Source organism: Microplitis mediator, chromosome 6 (assembly GCF_029852145.1).
Source record: "Microplitis mediator isolate UGA2020A chromosome 6, iyMicMedi2.1, whole genome shotgun sequence".
NCBI classification, from domain to species: domain Eukaryota; kingdom Metazoa; phylum Arthropoda; class Insecta; order Hymenoptera; family Braconidae; genus Microplitis; species Microplitis mediator.
In genome coordinates this window covers 2,006,094-2,027,554 of record NC_079974.1, presented here as the reverse complement: position 1 = coordinate 2,027,554, position 21,461 = coordinate 2,006,094, and the positions used below count along the sequence as shown (strand labels likewise).

The window sequence follows — 21,461 nt, the reverse complement described above, 5'->3', positions numbered from 1 at the left end:
TTTAAGTATGAGTTGCATTAAAAAAAAAAAATCTTAACTTTTATGTAAATGCATTCCACGTAAATTTTTATGACAAACTTTGTAAGTCTCCTTTGTATTTTCTGAAAAATATTAAATAATATAAATTGGAATGTAATATTATAAGAACTGAACACTAAAAAAATTGATATAAATAGAATTTTGAGATTTTTTATTGCTGAACCAAATCGACTGTTGACAGATTTGTAGGATTAAATCATTTTTATTTTTAACTTCGCGTAATAAAATAGTATATTGTGTGACAAGGGATGAAACAAAACTATTTTAGACTAGGGTGAAATTGGCCGGTAGGAGCAGGACTACTTAGCTTTACTTCAAAATGTTAGATTCAGATTAGACTGACTGATGAAAGGAACGCCCGGCAATTTATTAAGCTGGGGTTTATTTAGAAATTTAATCGAGTAAATGAAAATTCATGTATGTCAATAAATTAACGTAACGGAACCGAAGTCCACCTCCGTTTCACGGGAGGCCGTTTCTTTACCCTTTGAGTATACACGCGCTGCGGAGTCCCTACCTCCTCGGCTGCCCAATTTCAAAACACAGTAATTGACAAAAATAAAATTTTTGAAGTATGAATTGAATCATGTTCACAAAACTCCACTCACAAAACTTCACGCCCTTCCCAGATAACATCCTTAGTCGAAAAATTAATCAAGTAACTCAGGGTCTACGTTAAGGGGGGTAGGGTTTTTAAATTATTTAAAAAAAATTTTTTTTTTAATTTTTTTTCTGAATGAACAATATGTCGAGAATATTGTGTACAAATTTTAAATCAATCCGAGTAAAACTAACGGAGTTACAGCGTTTCAAATGACCGGCCGGTATATCTGATTCTTATACCTGTAACGAGTAAAATTATAACCGGTTTTAAATTAAATTAGTCATCAAACATTAAATATAACCCAAATTAATTACGAACAGATCATTTTACATATCGGAAAATCAGAACTTAAATGAATCAGTAATTTGTAAAATAATTATAAACAGTTACCCCTTTTTGCTTGGTTTAGCTCGCCGGAGTCCAGGGTTCAAAAGGGGTCTTTAATTTATACACAGTTTTTCGAATAAACAATAATCAAACTTTATTTAAATAAGAAAACAAACAAAACCTTTTTTTTACATGAGCTCCGATGCTCAGTTCTACTACCTTTACAATAGAATAATATCCATACTTTTAACGCGGTTTAATAACAAAAATGCCGCTGGTTATTAATAATTCCACGCGGTCACACAAAGTATACACACACACACACACACACACATACCTAACAGATTCGCGGTCTAAAATCGCGGTCTACCCCCATTCTCGGTTGCTTCAGGGGAGTCTGGTCGACTACCCCGTCGGCCCTACACGAAGTCCCATCCCATGAGGATCAGTGGATGGTCTCCAACAGACCCTCACCTACTCGGTTCCCAAATACCCACCACCCCTCGGCAGAAGGCCTCAGGGTGGAGTCCCTCAACCCTCCATGAGAATGAAAAACTGCACTTACCTGGTCCGGTCGGACGCCTGGTACGAGAGTTTCCGTCAGTTGTCCGTGAATGGTCTTCTCAGACAACTTCTCTGGAGAACTAGGTTGCCTTTCCGGGCTTAAATGCGCGGTCTTATCTCTATATCTACCCGTTGTAGAGGTGAACGGGAATAAATTCCCTCGCCCTCTGTTGTTGACATCGAGAGTCTACTGTTGTAAAATATTTTCTAAGTCCCGAGTTAATAAGTCAAAGGAAATCGAGTAAAAATAATTTTATCCAAAGTAAAATTGAATTTAAAAGAAAAGAATTCGTTTAAGCTGTTAAATAAATACTAAGTCCCGAGAACTTAGCCGTGTGAGCGACGATAATCCGGGCGGACGGATAGAAAATGAAAGAATGAACGATTGAAATATTAAAGTTTATTTTAATTTCACCAATATTTCTCGTATTTCTGTTCATTTTATAATTCTTTCAATCTCTTAAAACTTTTAAACGTCTTATTCGAAACCTATATAAGCGTTTTTATTTTATTTCCTTTGATTTTGGTGCTCAGGACTTAGAATAATTTTCGCTCGGTCGCGCATTCACATACTTATACCGTACATCCATATAATTTTATATCTCGGTATATTCATTCGACTTAGATTTTAAAACACAGCCATATAAGTATAAATAATAATAATAACTCATTGTTAAAGTAAAATAATACTGTTTATAATAAAGTAAGAAAATGAAAAGAATATTATATACAAAAGTATAAGTCATATGAAATAGAACCATAATTTAAGTCAATAGATAAATAGAGTAGTATAAGTATAGTAGTAATTAATTTGTTTAAACAAAGGAACATAATATTTAGAATTTTAGTCCTAGTTTTTTAAAGCATAAACGATAGTCTAGTAGATGTAAGAATAATAACTAGTAGATAAGTAGTATTAAGTCAATAGGTATAAGAAAATAGCAATAATATAATAGTTTTTAAGTAACAATCATAGTAACTAGTGTAGTAGCACTAGTTTTAGAGAAATCACAGGTGTCCTCTGTTTTGTTTCACTGGGTCACTCCACTCCACCATCACACCCCTCCTACCTCAACAAAGAAAAGAGGTCAGCTTTGCTGATTTCTTTTCTTCCAGCTCGTTCAGCAGCTGGTGGACCGTCTTGTCCAACGTTTCGACTTTTGGTATCGGGGTGCACCTATACCTTACCACTTTGAATAGCCGTAATTCCCCATCGTAGGCGGTGAAAGCAACTCGTTTGGCCACTACTTTTGGCCTTACTTCGACCAGGGGTGTCAGAGACAACAATAATTGCTCTAGACGCGTCTGATGTCTGGACGGGAACAGGTCCCCTGGTTGGTCGTCGAAATATTCCGGGTAGTCTTCTAGTAGTGGCGCCTCGTCATAGTCTAGCCACGTAGCTTCCGTGAACTGGGGACTGCTGGTTACCAGTGGGCCCGGGTTGGCGGTTGCCACCTTTTTTCCAGGTTTGAGTTCTGCCAACTGGGGACCGTTCTTTTTAAATGGGCCCGGGTTGGTGACAATTTCTTTCGTTTCTCTTCCAGGTCTCGTCGTGGTCGTGGCCTCGCTCCTGCTCACTAGGTCTGCGTCTTGGATCGATTTGCCCAACTGGGGACTGCTCTTCTTGAGTGGGCCCGGGTTGGTTGCAGTCGATTCCCTTCTCTGTCCCCCTATCCTCCGTTTCTTCTTGGGGAAACTCGCCGTGGCTCGAGCGGGAAAGGCGTCGTCGTTGTCGGGCTGCTCCTTACTGCCGACGTGGCCAGTATCGAGGTTGGTGCTCGTGGGATTATTGGGTTTCCCATGGGGGCTCTCCCCAACCAGTTCGGCCGTTGACTGGGGACCGCTGATTACCAGTGGGCCCGGGTTGGTGGTCGCCTTTACTGGTTTGGCAAGTTTTATTATTTCGGCGCTGGCTGGCCGAATTACGGGCCTTTTGGTTGGCCTTTTAAAACCGGGCTTGGTCGGGTCGTATGGCTCGACCTTTTTGACCAGGTGGTACTTCACTTTTTGGACCTTTTTAAGCCGTATGTCGGGCCTTTTCCGGGTGTTGGTGGCTGTTGTTGTCGGGGCAGTTGTTGAGGTAGTTCGGAGTGTGGTGGTAGTTGTCGCGGTGGTTGGTGTCAGAATTAACTGGGGTGGCCGCCGCAGCATTTCTTCCCTCAGCCAGATTTCTTCCTCCATCGTGAATTCTTGTTTCGCTGAAGACTGCATCTCTACACAGATTGAAATATTTTCGAACGGTTTATACTAGTGATAGTCATACTGCTTCATTCATTCATTCATTCATGCACGGTTCTCTTTTTTTTTTTCAGACGAGGTAGTAGAACAAAAGAGAAAGAAAAACCTTTGAAGTGACTAACCTATAATTTATATATATACCTACATTTGATATATATATATAAGGATATCTTTATAATAAAAAAAAATAAACTCATCAAAGTCACAAATAAATGATCCTACTACTACCCCCTTTTTACGGGGTGGCCCAATTTCAACCCGGGTCTCCGGTGCTAGAGGTTAATCTGGCCTTTTGGCCGTAGTCCGACTTATTCATTCAAGTTCATGGTTTTCAGGTTCGTCTAGTTCCGGTTTCTATTCGCGGTCGCGGTCAGATTATTCGCGGTCAGGTCCCACTTCAGGTTCCATTTTCTATACGCGGTCGCGGTCAGATTATTCGCGGTCAGGTCCCACTTCAGGTTCCACTTTTGTTCGCGGTCGCGGTCAGGTTAATCACGGTCAGGTTCCAATTCAGGTCCCAATTACGGATTCACAGGTTACCCCAGTACGGCGAGATTACCCACTCCAAGCAGCATGGACTGTGGTGAAGCGGCAGGGCGAAAATCCCTTTTTCCTCGCGGATTTTAACCCACACTATGCCGATATTACACCCCACATGCTGGCCAAGTGTCAACCCTCTCACCGGTACCGGATTGTATTTCTCGAACGACATCCCACACCTTTTCCGATAACCCCGACGCGGTTGCTTCGGTATCTATTGGTGTGCGGACTGTCATTATGCCGATCATACCTACGTGTGAAATCCGGTTGCGAGTTGCTTACAAAAGAACAACAATCAAACGCTTCATAAAACAAAACTTTCGCGGTACTCGTTATCTCGGAAATGATTCAAGTCCCTGTTCGAGCGCCATTTTGTAACGAGTAAAATTATAACCGGTTTTAAATTAAATTAGTCATCAAACATTAAATATAACCCAAATTAATTACGAACAGATCATTTTACATATCGGAAAATCAGAACTTAAATGAATCAGTAATTTGTAAAATAATTATAAACAGTTACCCCTTTTTGCTTGGTTTAGCTCGCCGGAGTCCAGGGTTCAAAAGGGGTCTTTAATTTATACACAGTTTTTCGAATAAACAATAATCAAACTTTATTTAAATAAGAAAACAAACAAAACCTTTTTTTTACATGAGCTCCGATGCTCAGTTCTACTACCTTTACAATAGAATAATATCCATACTTTTAACGCGGTTTAATAACAAAAATGCCGCTGGTTATTAATAATTCCACGCGGTCACACAAAGTATACACACACACACACACACACATACCTAACAGATTCGCGGTCTAAAATCGCGGTCTACCCCCATTCTCGGTTGCTTCAGGGGAGTCTGGTCGACTACCCCGTCGGCCCTACACGAAGTCCCATCCCATGAGGATCAGTGGATGGTCTCCAACAGACCCTCACCTACTCGGTTCCCAAATACCCACCACCCCTCGGCAGAAGGCCTCAGGGTGGAGTCCCTCAACCCTCCATGAGAATGAAAAACTGCACTTACCTGGTCCGGTCGGACGCCTGGTACGAGAGTTTCCGTCAGTTGTCCGTGAATGGTCTTCTCAGACAACTTCTCTGGAGAACTAGGTTGCCTTTCCGGGCTTAAATGCGCGGTCTTATCTCTATATCTACCCGTTGTAGAGGTGAACGGGAATAAATTCCCTCGCCCTCTGTTGTTGACATCGAGAGTCTACTGTTGTAAAATATTTTCTAAGTCCCGAGTTAATAAGTCAAAGGAAATCGAGTAAAAATAATTTTATCCAAAGTAAAATTGAATTTAAAAGAAAAGAATTCGTTTAAGCTGTTAAATAAATACTAAGTCCCGAGAACTTAGCCGTGTGAGCGACGATAATCCGGGCGGACGGATAGAAAATGAAAGAATGAACGATTGAAATATTAAAGTTTATTTTAATTTCACCAATATTTCTCGTATTTCTGTTCATTTTATAATTCTTTCAATCTCTTAAAACTTTTAAACGTCTTATTCGAAACCTATATAAGCGTTTTTATTTTATTTCCTTTGATTTTGGTGCTCAGGACTTAGAATAATTTTCGCTCGGTCGCGCATTCACATACTTATACCGTACATCCATATAATTTTATATCTCGGTATATTCATTCGACTTAGATTTTAAAACACAGCCATATAAGTATAAATAATAATAATAACTCATTGTTAAAGTAAAATAATACTGTTTATAATAAAGTAAGAAAATGAAAAGAATATTATATACAAAAGTATAAGTCATATGAAATAGAACCATAATTTAAGTCAATAGATAAATAGAGTAGTATAAGTATAGTAGTAATTAATTTGTTTAAACAAAGGAACATAATATTTAGAATTTTAGTCCTAGTTTTTTAAAGCATAAACGATAGTCTAGTAGATGTAAGAATAATAACTAGTAGATAAGTAGTATTAAGTCAATAGGTATAAGAAAATAGCAATAATATAATAGTTTTTAAGTAACAATCATAGTAACTAGTGTAGTAGCACTAGTTTTAGAGAAATCACAGGTGTCCTCTGTTTTGTTTCACTGGGTCACTCCACTCCACCATCACATACCTGCCCGACCTGCCCCTACATACCCCTAGTAGAAATCAGCTGCAATTTTCTTTGTTTTTCCGAATCCCTTTCTCCGGCTGTGTGTCTTTCAAAGGATGTAAACTGATGACTTAATATAAGTATAAAAATTCATATTCTTTGATTGATAGTTTATTTCAAATTTTCACGAATAAAAAACTTTAAATGGATTTTCCCGAAAACGTTATTTTTAAAGTCCGTGAACATCATAACTCAAAATATACTGAACCGATCCCTTTGAAAATTTGAACATTACTTCTTCACATAAATCAACAGGTAACTACGAAGAGTTTTTTTTTGTTTTTCATTATTTTCTATTTTTTAATAACAAATTAACCGCGATTTTTTGAGTTAAAATCGCGTTTTTCACTTCCAAGTGCTGCAAAAAATCGAAAAAAAAAAAAAAAAAAAAAAAACTTCGTGGTTACCTCGGGAAATACATCAACTTTAAAATGCATATCAATTTTTTTTTTTCCGATGATCCGGTAACGAGTTATGATGTTCACCGCAAAACGACTTCTTTTCGAGGCGCCTCCGGAGATTCAACGTCACCAGCTTATTAATAAATATTTTTCGTTGAAAATTTTTTCTGATATTCTTTAAAAGTTATACAATAATATGTAATTAAGTTTAATGAAATTATATTACTCATCTCGCCGGGAAAAAATCACAAAAATATGCTTTTTTTTCGCCTTTAAAACCCTACCCCCCCCTTAACCGGAGGAAAGCACAAAACTTGCCCCATTGACTCATGCTGTCTAATCAGTAATCATAATCACCACGAGTCCATACCTCTTTACACCGGCGGCGGTGTTATTTTCACATCGCCTGTAAGTGATGAGTATATGAGCGCCCGCACGAAAAAAGATGTATTCTGGCAAAATAGTACGTATTCGGCTTATATTTTGAGTATTGTCGTATGTATGCTATTTTGCCAAGATATATTTCCGGATATATTTTTTCGTATGGGCGAAAGAGAATGTGTTATTATCAAATTTAGTTGATAAGAGTATTCGAAAATGTACATAATCTGGTTCAACGTTCTGTATATAGTTGATAAATCATCACGTGATCTTTCACTCATTTATTCTTTCTTGGATATATCTAGTTTACTCTCCAAGGTTAATGTTTTAGCAAACCCCTGTAATTGTTAAATGACACAGAGATATAGATATCCCAACAATAGAGTGTTTTGTCCCACCACCAACACTTAACTTCCTACACTCCCACTATTCATTGTAGATACACTGTTTCGTTGGGACAACTTTACTTCCAGTTCAACCGCCGTATGAGATTATTCTATAGATTATATTATTGAGTAATGAATTCGGTATTTTTTTAACTTATTACAATGGATAAATTAGAAATTCGTGAAACACGGCGAGAAGATTGTCATGAACTTAGAGCTCTAATTCAAGTATTTATAAAAAAATAACATATTTAATTATTATAAATATAAATTATTATATTATAGTATATTCATTAGGGTGTGCCATTTCAGAGCAACATTTTTTTTTTAAGTGCATGGGGAAAAAAATCATAGTTCAACACAAAAAAAAAAATTTTCGCGCAACAAAAAAAATTCTATGTCGATTACAGACCTAGCTCATTTAAAAAATCGATTTCCCATTTAAATAACACGGGAAAATTTTATTTTTAAATTTGAGTGTTTTTAACTCGTTAACAAATCAATGGATCGAATAGACTAATACATATTTTTGTAGGAAATTAAACGCTCTACAAAAAAGGTCTCTTATCATTTTTCGATAAATCCATCTGTTCAAAAGTTATTGGAGCTTGAAGTCAAGTTATATTAAATTTCGAGATCTCTTTACTTTTCCGGCAAAACTATCAGACTTATCACAAAATGTTATAGGAGCTTTTTCGTTGGCAATTTTATTCTCAACAAATTATTACCAGTAAAGTTTCTTCAAATTCCGCATTTTTTTCTAGTTATTTTCATTTTAATGTCGAGCTCTTTAAATCGATCAAAACACAACTTTTTTTAAAGCTTGAAATTAAAATGAAAATAACAAAAAAAAATGCGGAATTTGAAGAAACTTTACTGATAATAATTTGTTGAGAATAAAATTGCCAACAAAAAAGATCCTATAACATTTTGTGATAAGTCTGATAGTTTTGCCGGAAAAGTGAAGAGATCTCGAAATGTAATATAACGACTCCGAGTTCCAATAACTTTTAAACAGATGGATTTATCAAAAAATGATAAGAGACCTTTTTTGTAGAGCGTTTAATTTCCTACAAAAATATGTATTAGTCTATTCGATCTATTGATTGGTTAACGAGTTAACAATACTCAAAGTTAAAAATAAAATTTTCCCGTGTTACTTAAATGGAAATTGATTTTTTCAATGAGCTCTGTAATCGACATAGAATTTTTTTTCATGCGCTAAAATTTTTTTTTGTGTTGAATTATGATTTTTTTTCCCATGCACTTAAAAAAAAAAATGTTGCTCTGAAATGACACACCCTAATATTCATATTCACTAATTTCTTAAAATTTATCTATTCTTAGAAACTAGCAGATTTTGAAAAAATGCCTGATGGCCCAAAACTCGATGCAAAAGGTAATGTGAAATTATATCTTAAAAAAATAAGAATGCCTGAGATATCAATTTATCTTTTGTAGTGGCTACGTGCGCTTACGTTTACTACTATAGAATTAATATGTATTAATACAATTGTGTATACGTATGGTCCGTGAAAAGTTTCGGTCCGCTTTTTTGGTGGCGCTATCATTATGCATGTATACGTCTCACACTGATAATTTAATAGTATTAGTATTTTCGTGCACGCAGCCAATACACAAAAAAAAAACTTTACGTTATTACCCAGGTAGGAATCGCTAAGGCTGACGATAGGCCGAGCCTTGGCCCTGTTGTCACTTGCCAAGCTTCGGCAGCTGACCATTGGCCCAAGCCTCGGCCAGGGCTTGGCCCAATGGTTTGATTACGTTAAGCCAAGTCTTGGCAGCTAACCATTGGCCCAAGTCTAGGCCGAGGCTTGGTCCAATGGTTTCATTAAATTAAGCCGAGCCTTGGGTAGTGACCATTGGCCCGAGCCTCGGCCAGGGCCAGGCCCGATAGTCAAATTTTTGTTAAATCGAGCCTTGGCCGCTGACCATTGGCCCGAGCCTCGGCCAGGGCCAGGCCCGATAGTTAAATTTTTGTTAAATCGAGCCTTGGCCGCTGACCATTGGCCCGAGCCTCGGCCGAGGCTGGGTCCGATAGTTTAATTTTTGTCAAGCTGAGCCTTGGCAGCTGACCATTGGCCAATGCCTCAGCCTGGGTTAAATTTTTATTTAATATTAAAATTATCAACTTTACATGTATCTATGTATATATGTATACAGAGAAGACCAGGGCATAACGGTCTACCGAGTATACGATTAATATCAAGAGTTGAAATTTTTTAAAAAGTAAAATTATTTGATATACAATAATTTTCATTTAATTAGTTATTGCTATGAACAAAACTTTAGTTAACATGAAATTTTAATTTTTGGCGGGCAAAATGGGGTATCCTTTAAAAAAGTTGAAAAAAAAACTTTCTGAAAGTTGATCAAATTTCATTAAATTCAAATTTTTTATATGTAATATACATAAAGAAAAATTACATTTCACATCATTGGTGGATACGAAGGCAAAAAAAAATTTTTTTTGGTGGGCAGAGAGGCCCCCCTCCAAAAAATGATAATTTTTTTTTTTATTAAATTGTTTTCAACATTAAGAATATATTTCTTTCTCTTGACAATTATTTTTGGTTTTATAATACTCAAAAAAAATTTTTTTAGGTGTAATAAATCGTTTCCCCTCGATTAGCGTAATTACTAATTGTTATTTAATAAAAAATAACAATTCGATATTTTTTATTTGTCATTATTGTGAACCCATAAAACGTGTTTTTTGATTTTTTAGATTACAGATTATTTTGCATTTTTTCAAAAATTTTTTCAATTAAAAAATAAAAATATTATTTTCGGATATTTTTAGTGGCCGAATTTGCTCCAGCTATAGAGAATCAGCCGAAAAATGAATTAATATATTAAATTTTTTTTAATTCGACGATAAAAATATAAAAGAATCATTTATTCAGAATTTTCGGATGGTCCATTTTGCCCCAGGTGTCATGTGTAGTGCTAAAAATGCGCAAATATATCGGATTTATAGCAATTAGACGAAAAAAAACATTTTTTTTTTTTTTAATATTTTGGGGGTACTTCGTTTTGCCTACCCTACCTCCTTTTGCCCCCCCCCCCCCCCTTTCCCTAGTAGTGCTACTTGATCTTACTCTTAAATTATTCATTTATATCAAATCATAAAATTACAAATTAATGAAAATATATCATTATTCATCAGACAATTTTGTTCATTAAATAAAACTACATTTCACCTCATGTTTACGATTGAATATTTTTAAATTAAATTGTAATTAAATAATTAACAAGCAAAAAAATCATGATTATTTGGACATCAGATTTAGCACAGTGGATAGCGTCCCGGCCTAGTAATCAGAAGGATCTCAGTTCGAACCCCGGTAGCCCCCAAATAATTTTATTCGTTATTTCCCATTAATTCAGTAATTAGTTAATTACAATTCGATGTAATGGTGATAAAAGTGTGATCAAACTTTTTTTTAATTATATTTATTAATTTAAATAATAACCTTTTAGATCAAGCATTGGGTGAGCCTTAGATTTTTTGCTTCCCGAGGTTTGGCCGAGGCTTGATTTTTTGCTTCCCGAGGTTTGGCCGAGGCTTGATATTTTGTTTCCCAAGCCTTGGCCAAGGCTCAAGTTTTCGTTTCCCAAGACTCGGCCGAGGCTTGATATTTTGTTCCCCAAGGCTTGGGACATGGACATCATCCAAGGCTTGGACCAATACTCACCCAATGGTTCAGCCAAGGCTTGACCAAAGCTTGCGCCAAGGCTCGGGACTCTGGCATGACGACTGGCCAATGCCTGGTCCGAGCCTTGGCCAATGGTCCCTTCCTACCAGGGTAGCGCGATAAATCGCTTCGTCGAACACGTTTAGATAAAAGAGTTTATTATGACTATATACACTTATCCAAAAAATTAAAGGAACAAGAAAATTTTATAAATTTTTTAGTGATTTTTGGAAGGCTGTATTTTCGTGAAAAATGATCGTATCGAAAAAAATAAAAAAGCAAATTGAAGCTTGAAATCTCTAGTTTAAAGATCTTTCAGCAAAATATTTTTTTGAGCCACGGTTTTTGCGGAATCATAGGAAAAAGGTCGAGACAATATTTTTCTAAATTTTTTGGTTTTGTTTTTTAGGTCTACGGGGCCGGGAAAAATTTTTTCAAAAAAACAAATTCATGACTCGTTTAGGAAATTTATTCAGCTACAATTTGCTTTTTTTTGTTTCTCTGTACGACAATTTTCTGCTGAGATATCAGCCTTCAAATGAAAAAGGATCCTTTTGTCTTTGATTATTGATATCTCAGCAACTAATGATCACACAGTAATTTAAAGGGCAGTTTAATAAACTTAAATAAATTCCCTACAAGCTCCATTTTCGATTTTTCCAAAAAAAAATTTTTTTTCATCCTTGATATCCATTAGAAAAACCCACAAAAAATGGCCATTTTCTGGTTTTTTAGTCAACTAATCGCTACTCTGCAAATATTGATAAAAAAAATAATGTTGCCAGGTAATTTTACAGCTTAATGTATCCCGAAAAACCCTGGAAATTTTCAGATTGATCCATTGAACCGTTTGTCCGGACCGATCGCTCAAAGTTTTACAAAACAATTAAAGGAACAAGTTTTGTTCCTTAATTTGTGTAATCATTACTAAAATGAAAAAATTAATTTTTTTTTTATTTTCTTACATTTTTGCGTTAGTTATTCAGTAAATGTAAGGTAAAGAGGAAAAAAAAAAATTTTTTTTCAAAAAAACGAGACCAAACAAGAATTTTTTTACATTTTTTTTTTTTTTACGTTTTATTCGGGGGGTTATTTTTTTTTCGTTTTCCGAAAAAAAATTTTTTTTTTCCTCTTTACCTTACATTTACTGAATAACTAACGCAAAAATGAAAGAAAATAAAAAAAAAATTAATTTTTTCATTTTAGTAATGATTACACAAATTAAGGAACAAAACTTGTTCCTTTAATTGTTTCGTAAAACTTTGAGCGATCGGTCCGTACAAACGGTTCAATGGATCAATCTGAAAATTTCCAGGGTTTTTTGAGGTACATTAAGCTGTAAAATTACCTGGCAACATTATTTTTTTTATCAATATTTGCAGAGTAGCGATTAGTTGACTAAAAAACCAGAAAATGGCCATTTTTTGTGGGTTTTTCTAATGGATATCAAGGATGAAAAAAAATTTTTTTTGGAAAAATCGAAAATGGAGCTTGTAGGGAATTTATTTAAGTTTATTAAACTGCCCTTTAAATTACTGTGTGATCATTAGTTGCTGAGATATCAATAATCAAAGACAAAAGGATCCTTTTTCATTTGAAGGCTGATATCTCAGCAGCAAATCGTCGTACAGAAAAACAAAAAAAAGCAAATTGTAGCTGAATAAATTTCCTAAACGAGTCATGAATTTGTTTTTTTGAAAAAAATTTTCCCGGCCCCGTAGACCTAAAAAACAAAACCAAAAAATTTAGAAAAATATTGTCTCGACCTTTTTCCTATGATTCCGCAAAAACCGTGGCTCAAAAAAATATTTTGCTGAAAGATCTTTAAACTAGAGATTTCAAGCTTCAATTTGCTTTTTTATTTTTTTCGATACGATCATTTTTCACGAAAATACAGCCTTCCAAAAATCACTAAAAAATTTATAAAATTTTCTTGTTCCTTTAATTTTTTGGATAAGTGTAGTAGCTGCTTGTCATTGGATAGTTGCTATCGCTAATCCTCTAAATAATTTACGGATCATTACGATACTGAGAATACATTAATTGTGACCGGAATATTTTTTTTTCATGTAAGAAAAAAAAATTAGTAAAACAATAAAGTAGATTGTATGGCAATGTCTAAGTTGTCTAATAGCTCGTGCATTAGATTTACTCTTTTTATTTGCACTCCTGAAAATTAGAGGTGGGTTATTCCGGGAACATTCCGGATTGAACCTGGAACGTTTCCGGAGCGAAAAAGAACTAGTTCCTGGAATCATACACAGAAAAAACAGTTAACTTGGTTCAAGAAAAATATTGTCTTCCGAATTTTCTTTCTTGTTTCAATAAAAGTAAAAAACTTGATTCAAAAACTTTTTTTTGGTTCAAGACAGTAAATTCTCTTGCTCCAAAAAAATTTATTTTTGAAGCGAAATTGAAAATTTCTTGGTTTAAGAAAAAAAATTCTTGGCTAAAGAAATTAAGTCATCTCTTGCTAAAAAATCAACGTTTTGAACGAAAAAAAGTTTAACTTAGGCTAAGAAAAAATTTCTTGGCCCAAGAAAAAAATTCTCTTGCTCCGAAAAATAAATTGCTTAAAAGAAAATAAAAGTTGCTTGCATGGGCCAAGAAAAAAAATTTCTAGCTCCAAAAGTTTGCTTCTTCAATAAAGACTTAAATTTTGCTTAGTCAAAAATGTATTCTCTCTCCGACGGGTTGACGTGTTAATTCTTTTTCTTTTTTTTTTTAATCTGAAACGTAATTTTTTATGTTTTTTTTTTTCCGAGCAAAATTATTCAAGACTTGAATTTCAAGTAAACTTTAATATTAAATATTAAAGTCATGATGTATTATAGGATATACTCTAGTACAATTCAAAAGGGTACTTGTAATTCTGTCAAATGACAGAACAGTACTCGAACAAAATCGTAATGAAATTTGGAATATAACACTTCTGAAATAAATGTCTTACCAGGGACACTACAAATCGTAGGCGCGATCTCGTGGCGAGCACCGGTGACTTTCCCCTTCTCCATATCGATCTTTTCTCCCAAGAAATTTTTTCTCTTGGCTCAAGCAACTTTTGTTTTCTTGTTCGGAGAATACAAAAATACTTGCGTTAAAAGAATAGTACTTGTTCCGAGAAATTTTATTTTCTTTAACCAAAAAAATGCAATATTGCTACAAAAAATAATGTATCTTGCTCCAAAAAAAATATCTCTTACTTTAAGAAATATAAACTCTTGAAACAAGTGAAAATTTTTTGATTTAAGCGTAAGAATATGTTGACGTGAGAAAAAAAATTTTGATTCAAGATAAAAATTTGAAGATAATTGTTTACTTGGGGCAAGAAAATTTTTATTTTCCGAATCGATCAAAAAAAATTTCTTGAATCAAAAATATTTTCCTTGATTCAAGTTAACTGTTTTTTCTGTGTATCCGTGGAACTATTTAATGTTTTAAATTCTCACGAAGGTTCAGTTTTTAGAACGTAGACATACAAAATATTCTAGTATACACAACATTATGCTATGTGACCTATGTGTTTAAGATTCATTCACGGCGAACTTTATTTTATACTAAATAGAGAATGAATTATGATTGGTATTCAACTCAAAATTCCATAAGAAATCACTAATCAAAAATTATTCTGCTGCTTTACTGCTTGTTGGTAATGACGGCAGTGGCGGACAAAAAAGAACTAGTGAGTATACCAAAGTGAATTTTGAGGAACGATCAGATACGTATCCGACAAAAGACAGTTCATAGAACTATACAGGTCCGGAACTACCCACCTCTACTGAAAATGCATTTTTAAACGCCCAACTTTTATGCCGTGTGACTTTCGCTTGTCAGAAATTGCTATACCTTTGCACGCTCGCCATATAATTTACTATTTCGTCCAGAATCAAATGGAACATGGGATTATGAAAGAATCGGATGATTATTTCCCGAGTTAATCTTTCAACCCCTTAGAACTTACATGATGACTTTCCCTGAATAAAATGGATCGGATTCTATGGGCACGAAAAGTTAAATTCGTTCTTATATGAAACGTCTGATAAAATATCTATCAGATTCAAAGAGAAATTACTCTCCGAAGTTTTTATATAAAGCCTTTACTTAGCTATAACACTTTCTCATAGAACATCTGTAAGAATTTATGAAAATCTGATACTTACAGGGAGATACTTACCCGGAAAAAAATCGGCCCGCATGAACATATAAAGTTACGCCTGATTATGAATGACCATGTATGAAGAGGAATGAAAAGTCATGCAAGATTGAGTATGATTTTGCATGGACATGCATGAACATACTCAGTCATGTATGATCATGAATGATAATATTTAGCGAGAAAATAATGGTCATACTTGACTAAGTATGGCTTTGCATGAGCATGATTTATAATATATGACTAAGTAAGTTCATAACATAGCGGAAATTTATTTTTTAATAGATTTAGAAAGAGATGGATTTGGAAGGCATCCATTATTTCACTCGTTTGTTGCTGAAATTAATAATCAATTAGTTGGATATGCAATATATTATTATACTTTCTCTACTTGGCGAGGGAAATCAATGTTTTTAGATGAACTTTATGTTTTGCCTTCCTATCAGAAGAAACGTATCGGCAGTTTACTTTTCCAAGCAGTTGTAAAGGTAAATATTTTTTATATTTTTTATTTATTAATCTTAAATTTATAAATATGAATAAATTTTTAGAAAGCTTCAGATAGTGACTGCTGTCGATTGGATTTTACAGTTTTAAATTGGAACCCTGCAGTTGATTTTTACAAATCAAAAGGTGTCATTGATATTACAGAAAGTGATAAATGGCATTTGTATCGATTAGATGTGGATGGCATGACGAAACTTCTACAAAATTAGGTTACCATGGAACGTCATCTTTTCTTCCCGGGTAAAAATCATCAGACCTGATCATGAATTTTCATGCGTTAATCTCATCCACGATCATGTCTGAGCAAGCACAACCCCTCGAATTATTTGAAAAAAAATAAAAATAATGATCATTCAATTTTAAATTAACCCTGGTTAAAAATACTGATTGCAAAGAATTAAAAATGATGAAATTCGAATTCTTTTAAATAATTTCAATTCTTTTGTTTGTATGTATTAGGGTGGAGCAAAAAAACCGACTATTTTTTTTTTTTCGATCTCGCATGAAAATTTGTCGGTTTACGATGTTTTGAGAAGCCTCTCCAAAAATCAGCTCGATGAAAAATTTTCAAGAGGTCGCTCACGAATTTTGAAAATATCAAAAATAATCGAAATTCGGATTTTTATTTCTAAATTTTTTTCTTTCTCGTGGCAGCAATAGTTTATATTTGTGAAATCTTGACTACGCTGAGAATTTCAGCCCAAAATTTAAATATTTAAACCTCGCTCAAGAACTTTGAATGTTTCCGAGTGCTGTCTTTTGGACGTTTTTGAGCGACCCTTAAATATTAATAATAAAGCTTCTCGATTTTTTCACCATCAATTTGCATGAAAATGAATGAAAATATAACCCGAGAAATATAAATAATAAATTTCTTATATACTTTTTTATTTTTTAATTCAATTTGTAGGTTTTTTCGCTTATTCAAAACTTACAAAATTTTATTGTTTATGACTGTCCTGTATATTTTTGGTTATGCAAAAGTTATATTTAAGTGAAATGACAATAATTGAGTTATAAAAAAATTTAAAAACTAATTCAAACTATTAGTTACATATTATCAGTTAATATTCAAAATTCTTGAGCGTCGTTTATATATTTAAATTTTGGGCTGAAATTTTCAGCATAGTCATGATTTTACAAATATAAACTATTGCTGCCACGAGAAAGAAAAAAATTTAGAAATAAAAATCCGAATTTCCATCATTTTTTATATTTTCAAAATTCGTGAGCGACCTCTTGAAAATTTTTTATCGAGCTGATTTTTGGAGAGGCTTTTTAAAACATCGTAAACCAACAAATTTCATGCGAGATTGAAAAAAAAAAATAGTCGGTTTTTTTTGCGCCACCCTAGTATATATAGATATACAGTTTGCATGGAGTGGCCGCTTCTCAATTCTTTTCAATCAGTAGTTTTAACCAGGGAACTTATTTTGTCAGTATTATTGTGTAGTTGATGTTTACTGCTTGAAAAGTACTTTTGAAATTTTACTCGCGACGGGTCTCGAACCCACGACCGTCATGTTATGAAGCACGTCTGCTGTCCAATAGGCTGACCTATCTCATTCAGTTTATAACGATTCTTAATATCTTTTGAAAACTTAGAGTTGTAAAAAATAAAATATTATTCGAATTCAATCTTGATTTAGTTATTAAATTCTTTTTGAATAATGAATGAAAGGAATTCTAATTATCAATTACAAGTAAATATAACAATTACATTAATCTTAATTATTAAGTGAAAAAAAAGCAATTATACTAAGTTTCATTATCAATTTGGCAAGAATTTATTTTTTCAATTCTTTAATTAATGCCTCGCCATGCCTGGGCCATGCACGAGAATGCCTGAATCATGCACTACCATGCCTGAATCACACATGAATCATGCCTTGGTCACCCTGATTCAGAAATCGAATTTGAAATGATTTTAAAAATCTAAATTATTTCATATTGTATCATATCATCAAAATATGATTTGAAATAATTCAAAATAATTTAAAATTCTCAACTTTAAATTATTTTAAGTTATAAAATTATAATTTGAATCTTCAATCCTGCAAATCTGCCCACATCGCTAAGTCATGCTGCTTTCAAGTGTAATTTTCAAATAAATCATTTTTATTTTTATAGAATCATGAAAAAGAATTGTTCACAATATTGTGAAAATATGATAAACAATATTGACTGAAAATTTGTATAAGACTCTTAAAACAGATTACTCGCGCAAGAATTAAACAATTAACAGTTAATATTTATATTTAGAGCTCAAATTTTGACAGTATTTTTTTTTCGTCGTCTCGAAAAATATTTTCCGTATAGTAGAAAGAAAATAGCCGATTTTTTAAAATCTTTTTAATATGTATATTAAGGTGGGTCAAAAAAATCAATTATTTTTTTTTACGTGACACGGAAAAATGAGTAGCTAGACACCTTAAAAAAATTCTCACTAAATATGGGCTCTTAATTTTCATAAGAAGATCCTCCTCATAGCCGTTTTTCATTTTTTTCCTAGTCCAATAGAAAAAAATTCATACCTCATCATTAATTAATTGTACAGAAAAATGTTTTTGGAGAATTTCGTAGAAAATTTAATGCTCTACAAAAAAGGTACCTTATATTTTTTTCATAAACCTCACCATTTGAATGATATTGAAGATTTAAGTTTGATTATTTTGAGACAAATTTCATTTTTGTTTATGAATTTTATAACTCAACTTTTAAACCTGTTTCCGAGAAAAAAAAAATTTGTTATTCTTTGAATCACCCTCATATATACTTACCCATATTAGCTACTAATAGAAAGCATAAAAAGTAGAATATTTTACCCTAGTCCGAAATTTTATTTCAAAAAGTGTTAAGCACGCATAATTGATATTATTATTACTATCCTGAAAAATATCTATGTGAAATATTGTTGATAGTACATCTGATTAAATATTTCATTAGAAAATATTCATTTTTATTATTCAAAGAACGTTTTGATTGCATATCAGTTGATTTTGTTAACATTAGTCATCATCTGTATGAACAATAACGAATATGTACATCGCTTTTGGAACGTGCTTCTTTAATAGGTGATTGATGAATAAATTATATCACTATACTACAGTAAAGTACCGCATATCTGAATGTGATCGAACCAAATGTAATAAATTTTAGTTTGTAGTAATGACTGTGTTAATCAAAACGATATACAAAGATTCGGACATTGATTATTAAGCACTATCAACAATCCGGATACGCGGAGGTTTACTTTCGAGAAAATTGACTCAACCAGTCAATGAGTAATTTATAAGCCAGTTATGGAGGCGCGTATGGCGTCGACGAATCAGGGAAGATGCCAATCCATAAATTTTCATGGAAAGTGAGCGTCACTTTTTTACTGTTGGGAGTAGCTTTACACAATACAAATGTGTTTTGTTCATTCTGATGCCTTCTAGTAGTAAAAAACCCCAAAAAGCTCCAAAAAAAAAATTATAATCAAGTTATGATAGCGTGTAAGACGTGGAAGAAGGAGGGTGGATCGGGTCGGTGAGGACCCGGGAAAAAATGTTCAGGCCTGATCAGACATGAAAAATGATCATGCCTGACCAGGCCTGATCAGGCATGTTCAGACCTGATCAGGTCTGATCAGGTCTGTTCATGCCCATTCTGGTAGAACGATTATATATAAATAATGGTCCTATATAATTATATATAATTATGCATAACTATATACAATTATGTATAATTATTTCTATAAAAATGAAAAAAAAAATAAAAAATATGGGAGTGTCTAGGATTCGAACCGTGGACCTTGCGCTTGAAAGTTCGCCTCGTTACCTGTTGACCTAAGAGATTGAGTTGAAAAGTAGGTCTCGTACGAACTTCAAGTACTGAAAGTCTTAAGACTCATGCCTGTTCATGTCTGATCAGGTCTGATCCTTTTTTCCCGGGTTATACGTGATAGATTCTTGGTCAAAAAAATTTTATATCTATGAACAGACATGAACAGACATAACCAGGCATGAACAGGCCTGATCAGGCCTGAGCTTATTCAACGTTTCAGACATGAACAGACATGAACATGCATAAACAGACATGGACAGGCATGGACAGGTATGATCAGGCCTGAACGCATATAACGCTTCAGACATGAACAGACATGGTCAGGCATGAACAGACATGGACAGGTATGATCAGGCCTGAGTGTATTTAACGCCTCAGACATGAACAGGCATGGGCAGGTATGATCAGGCCTGATCATGTCTAATGTCAGGTCTGATCATACATGAACAGGCATGATCAGGTCTAATTTCAGGCCTGATCATACATGAACAGGCATGGTCAGGCCTGATCATTTTTTCCCGGGGATGCCAGTTCATGTATTTATGTGAAAAGTGGCCGTAACTTTTATACCGTTGGGAATAACTCTACACAATCGAAACATTCTTTGTTCATTGTGATGCCCTCAAGTGGTACAAACCCCAAAAATTTGTGCGAGAAAAGTTTTTATTTCGTATTAAAGCCCGTATGAGGATAGATGAGGATACCCTGCCTATGAATTTTAATGAAGAGTAGCCGTGCTATCATATCGACTGTGTTCATCAAAAGAGAATAAAGTATACCGCTTATCCGGACTGAGCGTAGATAATTTTTAAGTTAATTAACATTACCGATAAGATCTATCTCGAAAATAAAGCATAGACGAGAATAAGAAAAATAATGATGAATAGTATTCAAGATAATTTTATAGATGCAAAATTGATTTCGGATAATCGGAGTTTTACTGTACGGATAATTTATGAATAAATTATATCACTACTACAGTAACATTTTTCTATTTAATGCATATTTATGCTATAAGTGATGATGTCAGATTATCACGCATAGTTTGAATGTAAAATATAATTTGTCGTTTAAGAGTTTATGACTTGATTTATTGAATGATAAGGATTGAACTAAAATATATATCAATGGAAAACACTTTGCTTAGTAGCATCCATAGTAAGCTGAACATTGATTATGACTAGTAATAAATTGAGTAAATGTTCAATATTTATAAATCATAAAAGACATGTAAATAATCGGATTTGGTAAAATTGGATGAATAGTTTTAATTTATACCGCAATGATAAAAATATATTTTACTAGCACGTTGTTGAAAAAACTTACATGTATTCCGTGAGAAGAATAAGATTTTTCATAATGATTTCATTATATTAGTAACAGAGAGGGGGAGTATATATATATATATATATATATATATATATATATATATATGCTCCCCCATTATGTTACTAATAAAACACATCACTTAAAAAATTAATTGAAAAACATTTGAGTTTTAAAAAAATAATGTTGTGTCGAATTAATTATGTTGTGAATCATCAAATTATACTGAAATACGTTATTCGTGAAACAGCAAAAAAAGTATGATTGATTTATTATCACAATTGTAGCTCATATCAACATTTAATAAGTATTTGTTTTTCAGTA

General features: G+C 33.6%; 2 protein-coding genes across 2 annotated transcripts; one reads left to right on the top strand and one right to left on the bottom strand.

The window, feature by feature from the left end:
* Nucleotides 1-12: 12 nt before the first annotated feature.
* LOC130670174 (uncharacterized) lies at nucleotides 13-6,387 on the bottom strand. Its single transcript, XM_057473415.1, has 2 exons — nucleotides 5,336-6,387; nucleotides 13-3,747 (listed from the first exon to the last, which is right to left on the bottom strand). The coding sequence occupies exon 2, from the start codon at nucleotides 3,743-3,745 to the stop codon at nucleotides 2,606-2,608; it is 1,140 nt and encodes a 379-aa protein (XP_057329398.1). The 5' UTR covers nucleotides 3,746-3,747; nucleotides 5,336-6,387; the 3' UTR covers nucleotides 13-2,605.
* A 1,283-nt stretch (nucleotides 6,388-7,670) lies between these two features.
* On the top strand, nucleotides 7,671-18,634 carry LOC130669393 (thialysine N-epsilon-acetyltransferase). The gene is made up of 4 exons (XM_057472270.1): nucleotides 7,671-7,832; nucleotides 8,952-9,003; nucleotides 15,762-15,964; nucleotides 16,028-18,634. The coding sequence occupies exons 1-4, from the start codon at nucleotides 7,767-7,769 to the stop codon at nucleotides 16,190-16,192; spliced, it is 486 nt and encodes a 161-aa protein (XP_057328253.1). The 5' UTR covers nucleotides 7,671-7,766; the 3' UTR covers nucleotides 16,193-18,634.
* The last annotated feature ends 2,827 nt before the right edge of the window (nucleotides 18,635-21,461 follow it).

Bases quoted from the DNA above. Each gene is read 5' to 3' on its own strand.
- LOC130670174 (XM_057473415.1), bottom strand. From the start codon at position 3,745: ATGCAGTCTTCAGCGAAACAAGAATTCACGATGGAGGAAGAAATCTGG.
- LOC130669393 (XM_057472270.1), top strand. From the start codon at position 7,767: ATGGATAAATTAGAAATTCGTGAAACACGGCGAGAAGATTGTCATGAA. The intron at 7,833-8,951 runs GTATTTATAAAA...ATCTATTCTTAG, and splicing joins AACTTAGAGCTCTAATTCAA to AAACTAGCAGATTTTGAAAA. The intron at 15,965-16,027 runs GTAAATATTTTT...ATAAATTTTTAG, and splicing joins TTTTCCAAGCAGTTGTAAAG to AAAGCTTCAGATAGTGACTG.